Source organism: Hemicordylus capensis, chromosome 6 (assembly GCF_027244095.1).
Source record: "Hemicordylus capensis ecotype Gifberg chromosome 6, rHemCap1.1.pri, whole genome shotgun sequence".
Taxonomy (NCBI): Eukaryota; Metazoa; Chordata; class Lepidosauria; order Squamata; family Cordylidae; genus Hemicordylus; species Hemicordylus capensis.
The window spans coordinates 135463361-135483582 of record NC_069662.1 but is presented as its reverse complement, the minus strand read 5'-3'; the positions used below and the strand labels follow the sequence as shown (position 1 = coordinate 135483582).

General features: G+C 44.4%; 1 protein-coding gene across 5 annotated transcripts in view; it reads left to right on the top strand.

Moving 5' to 3' along the window:
- The window catches only part of DBF4 (DBF4 zinc finger), a 42790-nt gene that overhangs the window by 1996 nt on the left and 20572 nt on the right, over positions 1-20222 (top strand). For all 5 annotated transcript variants that reach the window (XR_008309898.1, XM_053262053.1, XM_053262054.1 and 2 more), the window contains exons 3-10: positions 1917-2092; positions 3422-3616; positions 4779-4829; positions 12286-12355; positions 12453-12529; positions 17621-17651; positions 17853-17895; positions 19048-19179. Coding sequence is in view for 4 of the 5 variants with exons in the window: in XM_053262053.1 (XP_053118028.1) it covers positions 1917-2092; positions 3422-3616; positions 4779-4829; positions 12286-12355; positions 12453-12529; positions 17621-17651; positions 17853-17895; positions 19048-19179 (775 nt within the window). In the remaining variant the exon portion in view is untranslated. The remainder of the gene's footprint in view (positions 1-1916; positions 2093-3421; positions 3617-4778; positions 4830-12285; positions 12356-12452; positions 12530-17620; positions 17652-17852; positions 17896-19047; positions 19180-20222) is intronic.

Genomic DNA, 20222 nt, shown 5'->3' with positions numbered 1-20222 from the left:
GCGTGGCTCTGCGCCACTGCAACAAACGAGGAGACCCCCCCCCCCGGGAGGCTGAAACAAGCCTCCCAGCCCTGGGGGTCTCTCCAGAATGCCCTGCACACTCACATGGGGCATCCTGGACCTCCTGGGGGCCACATGGCCCGCAGCCCCAGCCAGCTCCGTGATGGAGCCGGCAGTCATGTGGGCAGCTGATCCGGCTGCCAAGGGCTGCTGGCTTGATGGTCTGAGGGGAGAGTGGGCTAAGTCCGCTCACTCCGTCGAGTCTCACTGATGAGACTTGCCTCATTGAGCCAGGGATGGGTAAATGGGCATCTCTTTTTCCCCTTTACAAGTAACGTAGAACAGAAGCAGGATTGCCTGAGACAAATGCTGATTTTGTTAAATAACTCCACCTCTGAATATCTTAAGTATTATTAGGCTGCTAACAGTTTTTTTACTACTGCCCTGATCTATTCAGTTATCATCTTCTGCATGACAGCTGAGCTTATTGGATGTTTGTGTTGATGACAATGAATAAAGATTATGATGAAAACCGAAATATGGGCCAGTTTAGATGAACAATGTCTCCTATGCGCACTCACGTTGAGGCCAAGGTGGGAATGCACCTGTCCCAACATTACTAAAGGATGTGCTAATGTGATTTCGGCATGTCCTTTAATCATGTGTGGTGGTTGTTCTTCTGAATCGATCCTCTACACGTGGTACAACCCTGATCTGTTAGTGACATTGGGGTGAAAGCATTCTTGCTGCAGCCTTGATGTGACTGTGTGTAAGGGTTGTTGTTCAGATTAACTGGCCCTATATCCTAAAGATAAAGCTTTAAAAGACATACTTTTGAGCATAAGCTATGGGGCATGGTGCTCACATCCATGGCACCAAATACTGTAATAAACAAGTGCCAATAAAAGTAGAATAAGTATAAATATTAGTGATAGTTCCATAATCCCATTGTTTTATATGCAAGCAATACTGTGAAATTCAGTTGGATAATATTTGCTTCATATGTAACATTGACCTAAAGAGATTAAGCGATCACGTTAAATTAAGAGATCATGTTGATGACACAGCTATCCTGTAATTTGATATAGCCTTGTACTAAAGGTAAACTCATCTCAAAACACATTTCATCAAATAAAAACAAAAGCTTAGTAAGAACTGGTGCATGACTTCTAAACATTTGAATTAGCTACTATAAAATACATAGCGCTGAAGCGGTTCCGGAAACTGGCGTTTGAGCTGATTTGGAGGGGGTGGGGGTCGCTTTAAGGGGCAGGGAAAGTGCTGCCTACCTCCAGCCCCTGCCCCACTGCTTTCCCCCCACTGGTGATCCTCCAAAATTGTGGGTGTGTGGGGCTGCAGCATACCTCCTTGCAGCCGGGATCAGTGTCACCACACAAATGGCTGAGGCGTGCGTGTGTGTGTGTGTCGGGGGGTTGGGACAGGGGGACTGGCAGGTAGGCAGCGCCTTCTCTGCCCCTTAAAGCGATACCTCCCCTGCCCTCCCGGGAGTGCATGGAACCAGTTCTTTGTACATCTTAGTAATTGGGCTTGTGCTCAGTCATAAAAATTGGCCATATCATGTGTTTGTAGGATTGTTGCCCTATCCTAACATATTAAACTCCACTAATTTCAGTGACTGATGTCCTGACTAATGAATTGTGTGTGTAAGGAAGGAATATGGGGGACACTGGCAGCCCTCATGAAGCTCTGCAGCTGCCTCCTGTGCAAGAGCCCTTAGAGTCTGGTGTGCTCTGGAAGGGCTCTGCAAGATCTAAAATGTTGCTGAGGCTCAGCAATGTATTTCCAATCTTACACACACACACACACACACACACACACACACACACACACACATGACTGTTTATCATATATGCAAATAAACTCCAACCCTATTCAAATTTTTCTTTTAATTACAGCTGATATGCAAGGACGAACAGAAAGAAGCAGACCTCCCCTGAAAACTGTGAAAAAGGTTTCCACAAGATCAGAAAAATTAAAATACAAACCACTGACTGGGAAGGTGTTTTACCTTGATATTCCATCCAATATCCTCTCTGAAAAAATAGCAAAAGATCTTAAGGAATTGGGAGGAGTAAGTCAATATATATTTTGTTATGCAAAAAAAGAGAGATAAGTACCATTTCTGGAACATGTCTTCTGTTAAGAAGTTAGTTGTCAGTTCTGTTTAGAAAACAAGAGAAAAAATTACAAGGCTTCATCTGAATATTTTTGTGTTTACAATTAATTTCAAAATGAATACTGAATGTAAGCATTCACATACTTTCCAAACCTGGGATACCAGTCGGTAGGTGGGTGCAGTTGCTAATGTATGTGCACCAGGACTTACCTCATTTCTGTTTCCAACTTGCTGTTCTTGAAGGTCTCCTGAATGTTTTTAGAGTGGCTGTTGGGCAGCACAGACTGGTTGCTACTAAGGAGAACCTCCAAAGTTGGCCTGTGTGCAACAAAAAAATAACTAAGGAAGCTAACTCAAAATATGTTCAAATGAAAATATTCCAATTTATATGTTATGCCTAATATGTTTCGAATGTAACCATTCTTCATTAGAGGCATTACCCCCTTTCTCCTGAATGGGGAGTTCCTTTGTTGAGAGAGTATTTGTAGAACTCCTACTTGTTTAAATATTTACATGGTTTACCTCCTTGGGTGTTTCTGGCTGCTTTTAAATCCCTCTAAAGGTAAAGTGTGCTGTCAGCTCCTGGCAACCACAGAGCCCTGTGGTTATCTTTGGTAGAATGCAGGAGGGGTTTACCATCGCCATCTCTCATGCAGTATGAGATGATGCCTTTCAGCATCTTCCTATATTTCTGCTGCCCTACATGGGGGTAAATCTGTGAGGACCAATCATTTATGCATAGCCTCTTACTACATGAAACATTGCTATGTCCTCACAAATTCTTTCCCATCTTTCTACTTCTCTGTTGTCTTTTCTCCCCCATTTTTACTTCTGCAGTGCAAAATCATTGATTTTGTGAGGTTAGCAGCCTCACTTGATAAGCACTTCATGTGGGAAAACATCTGTGATTGGATTTTAAGTAGCTATCACGTACTTGAATATCTAAATCAATATTCTGGCTTTGCATGAGTTGTACAGAACCTTAAGCTGTGTGGGATTGTGCCGTGAGTAAGAGACTCCCATGCAGCTTAACTTCATTTGTGGGGGGCCATTAGTCCTAGGGTGTAATCTCAAGCACATCACAGTTTCCTTGTGGTAGCTAAGCAGGACTAAGTCTGGTCAGTAACTGGATGGGTAAGCCATAACATACTGCCTTGAGTTCTGGGATAGAAGATAGACATGATAAAAATGTAATAAATTGTCACATGTTTAGCAGATTTCAGGTGCCTTCTTGGAGCTATTTTGTGTTTATCCCGAAATAATACATTTTCCCTCTTTATTTAGAAAGTGGAAGCGTTCCTTAGCAAAGATATTAGCTATCTAATCTCCAGTAAAAAGGAAGCAAAATTTGCTCAGACTCTTGGACAAGCATCTCCAGTCCCAAGTCCAGAATCTCTATATAATGGAGGAAACAGTTCATCTCATCCAAGCAGCAAAAGAGATAGGCACGATGGAAGTTCATTTAAGATGGTGGACACAGTAAGTACAATTCCTCCCTGTCCCTCAGCCCTCAGTTTGGAAATGTTGCAGATCAGATAGAACTGGCTCTTTGCAATTTCTTTTCTTTTCTTCTAGGGTAGCCAAGTAGTTTCAGACACTGGGGTTACTGTCTCAAACAAGTCCTTCTGCACCTAAATCAACCTGCCCCTGTCTGTGTTAAGGCATCAAGAATTCAAATATATACATATGTTTTAATATGATAATAAAACTATGCTCTTGGAGAATACTGTCCAGTTACTTAGGGAGTTATAAAACTCAGTCAGTAAAACTATATCCATACACACACACACACACACACACACACACACACACACCATAGTCATTAAGATGGTCTCTATATCAAATTACATAGTCCAAAACTTCATCAATAAGATGAGAGAAGTCCAAGTCAGTCTTCCCAATGTCTTGTTTTAGCCACGGGATAACATATAGTTTTGCCATGTGATTTGATATGGAGACCATCTTAATGACTACGGGGTGTGTGTGTGTGTAGATATAATTTTATTGATTGAGTTTTATAACTTCCTATGTAACTGGACAGTGTTCTTGAAGAATATAGTTTTGTTATTAAAACATATGTATATATCTGGATTCTTTTTTGACGCCTCGGGATATTGCTGAATCCATATAGGGTTTTTTTGTGTGTGTTTTTTTGTTTGTCTTTGTTCAATCAGGATATAGTTCTTGAGTAACTGTGAGGTCTTTTGCTTCAATCATTTTAGACAATGCCGTACCTATCTTCTATATAATCTATATAATTAATTCACTAAGCCAGAATGCATAGGGATGGTGGAACTTTCGCAAAATCCCATGAGAGTTCCAGAGCGACAGGGAGTTTGCAGAGAGTTCCTGACTTTGGGCGGGCATTGAGGTGGTGGCAGAGGAGGAGGCGGACGGTGGGGTGAGGAGGGGGCGGCGGCAAGCCCTGGCAGAGAGGCGGGCAGGCGAAAATGGTGGGGTGGGAGGAGACCGGTGAGGAGGGAAAGCTGGTGGTGGTGGTAGGAAGACAGGGACCTCTGGAATAATGGGGAATGGACTGGGGCAGAAGGGAGGGGCAGAAGGTGGGGGTGGGAGACTGGGCCTGAAGGTGGGGGTGGGGGAACTAACTGGGCCTGAAGGTGGTATTTGTTCTTAAACACAGGTGCGCATGAGTAGAGGAAAATCTTTAGTTGAAAAAGCAATCAAAGAACAGGTATGTGTCATTTTATAGTGTGATTTCTCTCATTCCTTCACTCTGAAACTTTTCCAGCTGTGGCCATGATCCTCAAGTTCATGTCTGCATAATTTCTCTAGATCAGTGGTTCTTAACGTGCAGTCTACCAGGTGTTGCTGAACTACAACTTGCAGCAGTTTGTTGTGGCTGGGGATGCTGGGAGTTGTACTTCAACAACATGTGGCAGATCCCACATTAAGAACCGCTGTTCTAGATTATGTGCATATTTGAGCTTCCTTTTTTGTTGTGCTTTGTGCACAACAAATTTGATTGACTACCAAATCACTTTTTAAATGTGAGAGCATTAAAAAGTTACAATTACAGTTTGGGTTATAGCAGCTTATATAAAAACATATGTGGAAGCAGTGGTGAAATGTATTTAGGAAAAATAAAGGAAAACACGATAACACAAAAAGAGAAACTGATTATAAGGTGTAGTGGAAATAGATTTATTTTGTAAACTATGCTTGCAAATAACCACAAATATTTATTCTATAGTAGTATGCCATTGCCTGCTTTACTCAGTTATACCTGCTTATTTTTTTCAAGCATTTCAGAAGGTTATAAGCCATGTCCAGAGGGCAGGTGTCAGCAACATTTGGCTGGCCCTGCATAGCTCCAAGTTTTGAGCTTGATGAAAGGTGGGGGTGGTCCCTACAGTTGCTCTCGATTTCAAAGGGACTTGGAAGCCCTGTGCAACTGTGGAGATAATCCCTACTCGTCTACACCCTCTCTAGTGCCAAACATGAAACTGTGGGAGGGGAGGAGTGACTTTTTTTGTTGATCAGCTGGCAAGGCACTCTTCCACTGCAGTTCAGTAGTCATATGGAAAGCCACAGCTCTCCCCTCTGGAGTCAGAGGGGATGATTAGGACTTGTTTTGGCAGTGGACAAGCGAGCACTGAATCAGCAAGTCCTAGCTTGTACTCAAAGTGCATTGGGATCCTCAGCATTGCCAGGGTGGTGAGCAAAAAAGGTGAACCTCTGTCAGTGGGAAGATGCGATTTTGGTAAAGGAAATAACATAGCCTAGTGATGATGGACTGTGAGAACTCTTGATCAGGATAGTGGTTCCAGACATTCATAACAGTGGGTTTTGCGCCTGCGCAGACCAGGTTCAGTTGGAATTCGTTAGCTCCTCAAGACGCCTATAACCGCCAGCTGCACGTGACTACAGTACCCTCTGGCGGCGGTTAGGCATCCCTTTATTCAGTTGCTTGCTGACCGCCATAGCGATCAGTCCTCGGAAACCATTTGCTCCTTGGAAAAAAACCTCTAAAACTCCTATTGCTTTAAACTCCTTAACTACTACTGGCAATGGACTTAGACAACTCTTTTGGTTACCCCCTTGGATTTGGCGATATCTCGGATTCTTCCTTTGACCATGGCACGTATGACTATTCTATTTTCATTTTCCCATTCGGAACTTGAAAACACGGTATTGTAAAAACAACCCCAAAATCTCTTCTTGATAGCATCTGAGACCATATGAGTGGGGAAAAAGGGATCTACACGGGAGAAAACCACCTTTAAAGGGTGCCGCAATTGTCGTGGAAAACTCCCCTCAACAGACGGACACGACCACTGTTGGTTTCGTTTGGGAGAAGCCCATAACACGACTAATTGCTCCGTCTGTGCAACCTTCAGTAAGCAGACAATAAAGAATCGCGCAGCGCGCCTGGAGTTCTCCTTAATGAAAGAGGCCCTTCTTCCCAAAAAGACCTCCTCGGCACCAGGACCTACACCTATAATGCAGTCTAAAGTCCCGGCTGCAACAACAAAGGCCAAGACAGCGACTGCCTTGGTGTCAACCACCTCGGTGTTGACCGCCACAACATCGAGCAGCAGCACCCCGTTTAAAAAACCAGAAGGCCTGCTATGTAGTCCAAAGAAAAAAAGGCAAGGCTACAACGCTGGAACCGCCGACTGAAAAGCACAAACTGCAACATAAAGCAGAAACAATCCAAATCAGCCAGGATGTAATAAGGCTGCACAACAAACCAAGCAGCAGCTTTAATCTGGGTCAGAGCCCACCTGCATACGGCAACAACAGCAGCCAAAAACAATCACTGAACACCTGCACAAGGAAAAAGATCTTGATGCCAGCCATAATAACCATCAAACTGGCAAGCTACGCTCAAGCATGGCACCATATAACATCAGACTGGTGGGTCTTGCGCCTAATCACAACAGGTTATGCAATAGAATTCAAGGAAGACCTACCCTTTGAAGGTGTGAAGTTTACTCCCGAAACACCAATACTGTGGGAGGCAGTGCAACAGTTGTTGATAAAAGAAGCCGTTTCCCGAGTGCAGTGGGCTCATACCCAGATGGGATTTTACTCCTGCTACTTCCAGATCCCCAAACAGGATGGGGGCATACGACCCATAATGGATTTGTGGTGGCTGAACCAATACATCGAGGTACAAAAATTCTGCATGACAACGTTGCAAGCCATCCTTCTGCTACTCCACAAGGAGCAACGGATTGTAACGCTTGACCTAAAGGATGTGTACTTCCAGGTTGGAATACAGGAAAGCCTTCGCAAGTGTATCTGCTTCACGATGGGGTCAGAGATCTATCAATACGATGTGTTGCCCTTTGGACTAGTCACCACTCCAAGGGTATTCGCAAAGTGCATGGCTGTCATAGTAGCCTACCTGAGGATACAGGGTCTGTCAGTATACCCCTATCCTAGACAATTGGCTCCTTATGGCCAGGATGGAACAACAGTTTCTAGTCCACATAGATGTAGTGACAGCACTCTTGGGAGATTTGGAAATCCAAATCAATTGGAAAAAGTCGTTCCTGAAACCATCAACTTGCTTACAATACATCGGGGCACGGCTGGATATGGTGGCACAGATGGCATATCTTCCGAAAGAGCGCTTCAAGCACATGCAAACCCTCATCAACTTGTTTCATGCAACTCCATTACAAAAAGCAAGGAACGTACAAGTGCTACTAGGCCTCATGGCCTCCTGCACCACAACAGTCCCTTATGCGAGACTAAGGATGCACATACTACAACTATGGTTTCTTCCGCGAGTTACGCCAAAGGGCCGAACCACAGTCCAGAAGCATCCTACTCCCATAAAATGTGATACTCTCCTTACATTGGTGGATGAAGAAAGTGCACCTACTGAAAGGGGTACCCCTCAAAATGCCACAGCCCACCTTGATGGAGACTTCGGTTGCCTCCATGAGAGGGTGGGGAGCCCACCTGAGAGAACACCGAGCACAGGGTCTTTGGTTTCGGAAAGAAGCTTGTCTCCACATCAACTTCCTGGAGCTCCTAGCGGCATACAAAGCCCTTCAAACATTTCAGAACCACATAGGGGACTATGCCATCTAACTACAAATGGATAACACTATGGCCATCGCCTATGTGAACAAACAAGGAGGAACGGTATCCAAGTCGCTGTGCAACCTCAGCCTACAGCTCTGGAACTGGTGCATCTCCCGACAGAGCCATCTAGTCACCATTCACATCAAAGGGACCCTAAACTGCCTAGCGGATTCACTAAGCAGAGACCTGGTGCTACAACAACACGAGTGGGAACGAAATCCAACAATCCTGAAACAGCTGTTTGTGTCATGGGGTACAGCGGAAGTAGACCTATTTGCAACTGCCCACAACAGGAAATGCAGCCAATATTGCTCAAGGGTGGGACAGGGAATGCTATCCAAGGGCGATGCCTTTTAATATCAGGGTATATTCTATGCTTATCCGCCGATACACCTACTGGCTGGGGTGGTTGCCAAGATGCTACAAGATCGGACCATTGTAGTTGTGCCATGGTGGCCAAGGTAACCACAGTACATGCAATGACTCAGAATATCCAAGGGGGTATACAGAAGACTCCCTTGGTGGCCAGACCATGGCCGCATTCTGCACCCAAACTTATCAGTGCTGAATCTCACCGCGTGGAGGATAGGCATCTGAAGAAAATCTTCCTCAACACCCTGAAGGCATCCACCAGGCGCAACTACAGAGCAAAATGGCACAGATTCTGTACACACACGGCCTCTTGGGGATTCGCACCCAAACAAGCAAGCCTGAAAGCTGTACTCCTCTACCTTACCAGCTTGAAGAGGTACGACCTATCCAATGTCTCTATAAAAGTACATATAGCAGCAATTTCAGCATGCCATAGCGGCTGGGATGGTAAAACAATGTTCACTCACCCTTGATGTAAGGACTTCCTCAAGGGTATTAATAACCTTTATCCACCTGTTAGACCACCAACAGGAAAATGGAGTCTGTCTCTAGTTCTTGCAGTGCTGACAGAAGCATCTTTCAAACCAATGGCATCATCAACATTGAAGCTGGCGACTCTCAAAACACTTTTCCTGGTGCCTGTAACCACAGGAAACTGAGTTAGCGAGCTCAGAGTGCTCCGGATAGGTGAGTCCTACATAAAATTCTACCCTGACCGGGTCGTCATGCGCTTAGACCCGGACTTCAGGCCAAAAATTGTTTCAGACTTCCAACTGAATGCAGATATTGTATTGCCTACCTTTTTCCGTAACCAGTCGTCACCATTGGACCGTGCAATGCATTCACTGGATGTCCATAGGGCACCACTCTACTATCTCAAAGGAACACGTCACATTCGGAAAACAAGACATCTGTTTGTATGTGACAAAGGCAAACATAAAGTACTCTCGCCAACTCGACAGAAAATCTCCTTTTGGCTGGTAGAGCTTATTAAGATGGCTTGTGATCACCAACAAGTCATTCCACCAGCTTCTATACATGCTCATTCCACTAGAGCGTATGCCACCTCAGCAGCACATCTTGCAGGCATCAGATTTAAAGACATTTGCACTGCTGCTACCTGGGCATCTCATCACTCCTTCATCAAGCATTATGCCGTAGACCTGCGTGCAGCGGGATAATTTGGACGGGTGGTCCTTAAGATAGTTCTACAATAACTTGGCAAAGAGGCACCTTTTAATGTGATGATTCTCTTTATTTAGCAGGGGGAGAGTAACTGGCCCTATCCACCCCCAGAACAGTACCTCCAGTGACTGTTGCTGGCGTCCATCTTATGTTTCTTTTAGACTATGAGCCCTTTGGGGACAGTGATCCATCTTATCTATTTCGCTATGTAAACTGCTCTAAGCCACTTTTGGAAGGTTGGTATAGAAATTGAATTATCTATCTATATAATTCTCCTGGGTGTGCCTTTCGAATGTGCGTCCCGGCAGCCCAGCTGATTGGCTGGGCTGTGGGGGCGCCTGATTGGCTAAGGCGCACCCAAGAGAATTGGCGGCTGCGAAGGCAAGGCGGCGGGCCTGGGCCACCGCAGTGGCGGGCCCGGGCCGCGGAGGCGAGATGAGGCGGCAGGTCCGGTGTGGCGGTGGGTCTGGCACGGCCGTGGAGGCAGCGGCAGGAAGCCAGGATGCGAGGTAGCGGTGGACCCGGCCATGATGGTGGCCGCACTCGGCCCGGCCGGAGACTGAGGCGGGAGGAGAGAGAGGTAGCCAGCCCCAAAGAGCGCACAGATGCTCTGTGAGGGGTCAGCTTGTTATTTATTATTATTATTATTATTATTATTATTATTAATAATAATCTATCAAACAGTAGAGCAGGAGAAAAGAGGCCTTGAAGAATATATAAAGGACAGTGAAGAAGATGCACTTAAAATGGTCAAGAACTAGAAACTATTCAACACCAATGAAACAAAGCAGGCCTACAAGAAAGAACAAGTCAAGAACCGAGCAGAAAAATGGAGAAATAAGCCCCTGCATGGTCAATATTTGCACAATATAAGTGGAAAATCAGACATCACCAAGACCTGGCAATGGCTTAAGAATGACAACTTGAAGAAAGAAACAGAGGGTCTAATATTGGCTGCACAAGAACAGGCACTAAGAATAAATGCAATAAGAGCAAAAGTCGAAAAATCCACAACAAACAGCAAGTGCCGCCTTTGTAAAGAAGCAGATGAAACAGTGGACCACCTAATCAGCTGTTGTAAAAAGATTGCACAGATTGACTACAAACAAAGGCATGACAAGGTAGCAGGGATGATACACTGGAACATCTGCAAAAAATACAAGCTACCTGTAGCCAAAAACTGGTGGGACCATCAAATTGAAAAAGTGGTAGAAAATGAAGATGCAAAAATATTATGGGACTTTCGACTACAAACAGACAAACATCTGCCACACAATACACCAGATATAACTGTAGTCGAGAAGAAAGAAAAACAAGTCAAAATAATTGACATAGCAATACCAGGGGATAGCAGAATAGAAGAAAAAGAAATAGAAAAAATCACAAAATACAAAGATGTACAAATTGAAATTGAAAGGCTGTGGCAGAAAAAGACCAAAATAATCCCAGTGGTAATTAGTGCCCTAGGTGCAATTCCAAAACACCTTGAAGAGCACCTCAACACCATAGGAACCACAGAAATCACCATCAGCCAATTACAAAAAGCAACTTTACTGGGAACAGCCTATATTCTGCGATGATATCTATAACAGCAGCAACAACATTGATGATAAAATTCAGCCATCCCAGGTGCTTGGGAAGGACTCGCTGTCTGGATAAAACAAACCAGTCAGTAACATCTATCCTGTGTAAACATAATAATAATGAATAAATACAGTAGCTTTCAGCACCCACCACCTACTGGGAGCTCGTAATTCACCCACTGATATGAATGTCTGGAACCACTAACCAGATAAACAGGTTGCTTATCTGTAACAGATGATCTGGTAGTGTTTCCAGACATTCATAAAACCTGCCCATCGGTCCCCACTGCATAACAAGCTACAAGAAGGACATTATACTATGGGAGTACATATGGTTGCCAGTGTAATGATAGAAACCCACAAAGTTACCAGTATAACTTGTCGGCCATCAAGCAACTGAATAAAGGGACGCCTAACCGCCGTCCAGAGGGTACTGCAGTCTTATGCAGCTGGCGGTTATAGGCATCTCGAGGAGCTAATGAATTCCAACCAAAGTTGGTCTGCACAGGTGCAGAACCCACTATTATGAATGTCTAGAACGACTACCAGATCATCTGTTACAGGTAAGCAACCTGTTTTTCCTTCCAGCACTTTGCTTTTTATCATAATGCTCGGAATTGCAGCAGGAATTAGTGCAAATCTGTGCATCTGGCAGAATACAAAGATTCCACTGGTAATATGATTACTTCCTTTCCCTTCTATGGATCTAGCAAATGTTAGTTGCTTAGATCCTCCTTGTTGTTTGACAAAGTAGTAAGCTATGGAGAAATCAATCAAAGTTTTGTTCTGCTGCCATTCCCATTTCTTAAATTCAGTGTAAGAGCACAGACTTTTGGAATCTAATTTTGGCCTGTGTTTTCATTGATAATGGTTGGATGGAGTGATTTCGGACAGCTGAAAGTAAGCATACAGCACTCCTTAACTGGTTGATAAACATTTGTCTTTCAGGAATTACTCCCTTCAGGTAGTGTTCTGTCCAATGCCTTGAGCTGGGGAGTAAAAATACTTCATGTTGATGGTAAGGATTTTAACATTCTTAGGCTGTAAAACTGGATCACTATGTTCTTTTAGGAGAGGCTAGATAACATCAAAAACATTTCTTCCTCCTGAAATAGATATCAAGAATTACATTGATCAAAAGAAAAAAGATCTCGCTCTGATCAAGAAATCAAGCGCCGAAGTCAAAGAGGTGGTAAGTACCCTTATTTCAGAAATTATTTCTGAAAACAATAGCAGAAACTAATGGGCAAGTTAAAAAATGGAATTGTGAGATTGTGCAATGAGACTGAATGTTCTGTGCCAGCATCACTTAGATAAGTCTTGAAAAGCTAAAAATTAACAAATTGCCAGGGCCAGATGGCATCCACCCAAAGGTTCTGAAGGAACTCAAATGTGAAATTGCTGATCTAGCCAAAATATATAACTTGTCACTACAGTCAGGTTCTGTACCAGAGGACTGGAAAGTAGCCAATGTGATTCCAATTTTCAAGAAGGGATCTGGGAAATTAATTACAGGCCGGTCAGCTTAACTTCGGTGCTGGGTAAATTGATGGAAAGCATACTTAAGGACAACATTGTTAAGCATTCAACAGGCCTTGTTGAAGGAGAACCAGTATGACTTCTGCAAGGGAAAGTCTTGCCTCTCTAACCTTCAGACTGGGGCTGCTGGGTGGCAAAATGGCAAATGCAGTTCAATGTAAGCAAGTGTAAAGTGATGCACATTGGGGGGGGGGACACCAACTTCACATATATGTTGATAGGATCTGAGCTGTTTGGAGTCCACTGAAGTGAGTAGGAATGTTTTTCTGTGTACATTTGATCTGGATAGATCTATTAGTTTATGTTCTGTTTCAGTTTATGTCTGTGAAGTTGCAAATCTTTGTTAGCTCTAGGAGGCAGTCCAAAAAATTAGGAACTGGACTGCCCTTTGCTCCATGGGGGGTGGCAGCTTTTACCACTTGCTGTTCTCTGCTCCATATGGGGGAAGGGATCTTGCCACTCACCCCCAGCAATGCCCTCTGCACCATGAGGACAGACTTCCTGCCTTGCTTGCTCACTCCTCTGGATCGTGTCTATACCTTAGAGTGAGGAAGGAACTGTGGGTAGGTTGCTCATTGCTCCTGCTGGTTGTGCATGTCTATCACCTGCCTGATCCAAATGGGTGCAACCAGGAGGAGAAGCAAGCAAAAGCAGGCTACCCCCTTCTCTCATGTCCAGGCTTGGGCAGGCAGTGGACTAAATTACAAGGAGAAGGAGGAACAAGCCAGCCTTCACTACAACAATTACAACAACAATTTATATACCGCGTTTCAATAATAACCTTGCTTGCTCATTTCTCCTATTACATCTGTCCGTCGCTTGGCTCAGGTGCCTCGCTTAAATTTCTGGGTGCCATCATGAGCTGGCACATGTGGATTGTCAAGCCTTGGTCCACCAGATTCTCCTCTGGTTTGCTGTAGTCTATCTGATTTGCCAAAGTGCTCTGCTTGTGCCTGTTTTAAGTATCCCCCCCCCCACCCCCGCAATACATAACTACACAAAACATGACTATCAAATGAAAGTTGTCAGCTTTGGAAAGTAGGTGAAAATCTGTCCTAAGATCACAGGTCAGCCTTACAAGCAATTACTGAGGGAGTTGTTGCCCATTTTCTGCTCTGGTTTCCCACACCTTGCTTTCCTGCCAGCTCTTTGACTTTGGGAAGCAGTACCAAACTCCCACAGAACCTTACCTTGCTTCTCTGTAATGCCAGATGGGTCCAAAATAAAAAAGAAATAATCCATGATTTGATTGTGGATGATGGAGCTGACCTGCTATGTACTGCAGAGACCTGGATAGGGGAGGCTAGTGGTCCAGTTTGGGCCCAGCTTCTCCCGGCAGGATACCCTGTTGTAGAGCAGGTGAGAGGACATGGGTGGGGAGTAGTAGTAGCTGTGATACATAAGACTGATATTTCCCTTACCAGGGTTCCTGTCAGGGAGATAGCCTATATTGAATGTGTATACCTACGTCTGTCTGGAGACCAAGGATAGACTGGGACTTCTGTTGGTATACTGTTCACCACACTGCGCAACAGAGTCCCTAACTGAGCTGGCTGACTTGGTTGCAGAGCTGGTGTTGGAGTCTCCCAGACCGGTAGTTCTGGGGAACTTTAATGTTCACTTTGGAACCAATTTGTTAGGATCAGCTCAGGAGTTCATAGAGGCCATGACAACTATGGGCCTATCACAGGTGGTCTTGGGACCAACACACATTGCTGGTCACACTCTCGATTTGGTTTTTTGCTCTGATCAGGAAGGTGTTCCTTGGGTGGGGGACTCCTGTGATTTCCCCATTGTCATGGACCACCATCTGGACCAGCATCTGGTTAAGGTTGGACTCACAGCCTAAACCTTCCTCTGCTGGGGTGAAGAACTTATTAGGATGATCCGCTCCAAATGCTATTTGATCCCATAGGATTCCAAGAAGCCTTGGAAGGTTCCATCTGTGTTCGGAATGAATTTTGTTCTGAGCGGCAGTATCAAGACAGTATGTGCACACGTGCATTCAAGATGGAGCCTTCCTGATTCAACCTGAGCAGCATCTAAAATTAACTGAGCAGACCTTTAAAAACTTGTGAGCATGGGAACACCAATTACAACACAGAGCACTTTTGAAGATCTGTGCTCTGGCAATGTGTGTAGCCAAAGAACGGATTTTTTTGCCCGCATTGCTTTTGCAAGCTCACGTTCAGCTGAGTTGTCTAGGGTTGTGAGAAGGCTAGTACATGCCCCTCCTCCCCTGAATGAGTATTTGGATCCATCAGTTACCCGTGGCGACATTTTTAATGGTATTTTTTTGCAGATTAAATATCTCTTATTCGAGTTGAACTAGACCCCACAGTTACTGCAGAGTCTATTGTGGAGGTGTCCAGCAGCTCCTCTTGTGTGGTTAAATTGGATCAATTTCAGTTTTTGACTCCCAAGGATGTAGACAATATACTTGGGACACTGCGCCTCACCACCTGTTCTCTCAACCCTTGCCCAACATGGCTTATATGATCTAGCAGCGGGGTTATTGAAAAGGGCTTTGTTAAGATCATTAATGCTTCTCTGAGGGAAGACAGGTTGCCTCCTTGTCTCAAGAAAGCAATTATTTAGACCACTTTTGCAGAGGCCTTAGAACTGAGCAATTATAGGCCTGTCTCCAACCTCCCATGGTTGGACAAGGTGACCAAAACGGTGGTGGCGTCTCAGCTCCAGGCTGTCTTGGAGGAAGCAGATTATCTGGACCCATTTCAAACTGGCTTTTAGGTACGCTATGGGGTTGAGACAGCCTTGGTTGGCCTTCTGGATGATCTCCAATTAGGAATTGACATTGGGAGTGTGACTCTGTTGATCCTTTTGGATCTCTTGGCGGCTTTTGATACCATCAACAGTGGTATCCTTCTAGGGTGCCTGAAGGGGTTGGGAGTGGGAGGCACAGCTTTGCAGTGGTTCCGCTCCTATCTCTCGGGTAGGTTCCAGATAGTGTCGCTTAGAGACTGTTGCTCTTCAAAACAAGCTCTGGTATGGAGTCCCACAAGGCTCCATACTGTCTGCAGTGCTTTTTAACTTCTACGTGAAACCGCTGGGAGAGATCATTAGGGGATTTGGTGCAGGGTGTTATCGGTAGGCTGATGACACCCAAATCTATTTCTCCATGTCAGCTTGATCAGGAAATGGCCTAACTTCCCTAAGTGCCTCCCTGGCTGTAATAGGCTGGATGAGGGAGAACAAACTGAGGCTGAATCCAAGAAAGATAGAGGTACTCATTTTGGGAGGTTGAGACTTAGGAAGTGGTTTAGATCTGGATGGGGTTGCACTCACCCAGAAAGAGCAGGTACGTAGTCTGGGATTACTTCTAGACCCAAATTTCTCCCTGATTTCTTAGGTTGAGACAGTGGCCAGGAGTACTTTCTATCAGCTTCAGCTGTCTTGGCAGCTACGTCCATTTCTGGAGACAAACAACCTTAAAACAGTGGTGCATATGCTGGTAACATCCGGACTTGACTACTGCAATGTGTTCTACGTTGGGCTGCCTTTGTACTCAGTTCAGAAACGCAGTTTCTGCAGTTAGTACAGAATGCAGCAGCCAGGTTGGTCTCTAGGGTTGCCCAAAGAGATCATATTACACCCAATAGAAATGCTGGTTATCCTCTATAATAAAAGGCTTAAGTGTGATCTCGTGTCCCTCTGCCTGTGTCTTTCTCGGCCGTTCTGGGCATGCGCAGAGCGCATGCCCAGAATGTCCGAGAAAGATACGGCCGCAGAGACACGGCGGCCATGTTGAGGACAGCAGCAGCCGAAGAATGGGCTATGGGGAGGGCAGAGTCGGCAGCGGGTGGACCAGGAGGGCAGAGGTGGCTGCGAGGGGTCCGGGAGGGCAGAGGGGGCTGCGGGGGGAACGGAGGAAGATACGGCCGCAGAGACACGGCGGCCATAATGACGAGAGCGGTGGACGAAGAACGGGCTACGGGGAAGGCAGGGACGGCAGCGGGGGGAAGAGGCGGTGGGGGAAGCCGGCCGAGGCGGCGGCGGCGCTGAGGCCTGGCGGGAGGAAGAGGACCCCCCCCCACCCGAAACCACCGCCAACGGACGGCGTGAGGAGGCGGCGGGGGAAGCCGGAAAGGGGAGGCTGGCGGTGGCGGGGGGCCCTTGCCCGGCCGGGGAGACCGGCCGCGGCATGGAGGCTGGCGGTGGGGGGAGGGGGAATGGCGGCGGGGGGCCCGGAGCGCACAACTCTCCTAGCGCCCGTTAATTTAATGGGCCTAAAATAACTAGTTACCTATAAAGCCCTAAACGGCTTGGGTCTGAGGTATTTAAGAGACTGCCTTCTTCAACAACCTCACCGCCTGTTAAGATCATCTGCGGAGGTCCAGTTGCGGTTGCAACCGGCTCGGTTGGTGGTGACTTGAAACTGGCCTTTTCTAGAGTTGCCCTGGGACTCTGGAACACGCTTCCTAACGAAATTAGAGTTTCCCCTTCTCTGAATGTTTTTAAGAAGGACCTGAAAACATACCTGTTTAGTCAGGTGTTTAGTTTATAGTTTTAAAGCTTCAATTTTAGAGTTTTTATTGTATTTTAAATTGTTTTAATTATGTTAATGTTTTAATGGTTTTATATTGTGAACCGCCCAGGGACTCTTTTTGTACAAGGAGGTATATAAATGTACCAAACAAATAAATAAATCTGTCCAGCTATAAAAATCTGATATAGCTTTGCCACTCAGTGGATAAAAGATCACAACAATCTTTCTTTTAAACAGGAAAAAGAGTCTTCCTCTCAGAAAACAAAAAGTAAGTATTCAAGACATGAATGAGTTTGTTACCATTTTTACTACATAAGCGACACACACACTGGTTGGATTAGTTTTAGACAAGATTGCTATTCTACAGCATAAGATCATGTTCTAAAATATAAATGGAAATGACTTGTTTTTAAAGAGTTATATTTGTTTAACTGTGGTTTTTTAAAAGCTTCAATTTTTTTTTGAACAGGTAAACTTAAAAATCCTTTTCTGAAGGTAGAAGATAGAAAATGGTAAGTGCTGTTTCAGTCAGATTGACATCCCGCTCCATTGTATATCCACCTGGATTCTTAATGGTGCATCAGAGCAGTGATGATATAATCAATGTTCAGGAAAACCTTGTAGAGCTGTGTGTTTAAGCTTTGCATTGAGATTTATATTTGAGTTAGGCTTAGACTGAAATCTGTTTGTATTAGAAGATAAAATAGAGTTAATAGAACAAGGAGAGGAAATCAAAGCACTTGATTCCATACCTAATGGGGCCCATTGAAAGTTAACTTCTGACATACAGCTTATCAGTGGAATTACTCTAGATATCCTATGTGGTTACTCAACCAATTGCTTATTCTCAAATGTTTTGCAGTCACTGAAGTATACCAAACTTATTGGCACATTCAGGTGTAAATTTTCTTGATGCAGTTCAGCACAAAAGAAAGTACTCCGGATATACTTTTTTTTTTTTTTTAAGGATGGAAAAGCATTATTTCTTATCTATTCACTGTTTTCTGTTAGAGGTTGAAAAATCCAAACAGGTATATCTTCAGAGAAACTTGTGCATTGATCTTACGGAGGGCTATATATAACCAGCTCTTTGCAAAGTTAAGTCACTTTTATCTGAGTACTTCTTGCCTCTTGTTCTCTGATAGTCTGCCCCCAAATCTGCCGCATGCTAAGGAAGTAGACCTTCAGTGCGTGTAGATTTGCTGTGTATTGATACTGAACAAAACATTGATTTGAGACTGAGAACAAAGTATAGGGCAAAGTTTCCCGAAGCGAGTATTTTTTTTACTAGAAGTGGGATGAGTGGAAGCTGGGGAGGGATGAGTTGGAGGGCATAGCTTATATTTGACTTTTGCACAGCACAAGCCTTTGGTGAAAGTATGAATGTACCAGCAGCCAGAACATAGGAATGGTACAGAATGCAGGAGAACAGAAGAATGTGTGGGCAGTCAATTTCCCATTTTAATTTCAGGTTTCCATGCTCTGGGGGAAAGAATAGTCTCCAAAAGATTTTGTAGAGTTTGTATTTTAAAAAAAGTAACAAATTATGAAGCAGTACAGATAACATTGATTTGAAGGGAAGAACTGTATGAAAATGTCAGTAGCATGTTCATTGCTTATGTGTATGTTCAATAGCACTGAGCGGTTGTCTTTTTCCAATACAGTCACTACAGACCATTTTACCTGCAACTATCCAGCTTTCCTGTTGTCAACTATTTTAATCCAAAACCTTGCAGCCCATTTGATGTAGAAAAGAAGAGCACTAATGGCCAGAAGCAAATTCAGTGTAAACAAAGGTAATTGAAGATGAGTTTTGGTGGGGAAGCAATGGGACATGACAAAGTCTGGTAAAGGGCTCTGGAGAATGGAAGCAAGCCTGAATTTTTATAACAGAATTAAAAACAAGTGTAAGGTTTGCCCTGTCTGTTATTCAGGATTGCATGTATTATAGACTCATGCCTGCCTGTTAGCTGTCTGAGCCCCCAAGTTGCTTTGATTTAATGGAATATTTTTGGACATTTTGAATGCTCAGAGTACATAACAGTAGCTAAAATCCAGGCAAAATTCGAAGTTTCTGTGAAGGTGCCTTTGGATATTATAATGAATGGCAAAAAGTATATATGTGTGTGTCTTTTACAATATAAAATTGAAGACAGTCATTTAAGTTTTGTTTGTAAGGAGTGGGGATAATACTCAGCCAGTGGCAGAGTATGCAATAGGCTGAGAAACAGCCCTGTGAGGAGAATGGATAGAGGGAAGGAAGGAGAGGCTGAAGAAAAGACAGAGGGGTTGTAGAGCTTAAGAAAAAGGAAGGTGGGTGGAGGAAAAACTTTATCCAGGGAATGAAATCAGAGTATGTCATTGGCAATTGATACCTGGACAGGAATAGAAATGTCAAGAGATTTCTCTGTTTTTTTTGTGCGCCAATAAGAGAAGCATTTTTGACACTGATAACTTTGAAAACAGTTTTCTTGATTGTGATTACTACTGCAAGGTGTGTGAGTGAACTGACTGCATTGAGAACATACATTCAATTTTATCCACTTAAAGTAGTTATGCGCGTGTATCCACAATTCCGTCCAAAGTGTGGACAGAATTCCATTTGAATGAAGATAGAGCGCTGCCTACCTTCTTTCAAAACCCAGAAACACCACCGGAAAGGGCGTTACATTCCTTGGATGTGCGGCGCGCATTACTGTACTATCTGGAAAACACAAAGGACATGAGAAAGACAAATAGGCTGATTTGTAGTGTTCGTCACCTCAAATTGGCCCAGTTCTTCAGCCTACAATCCTGAGAAGCTCAGTGTATATGGTCAGTATCCTCTGCCGTGAAGACA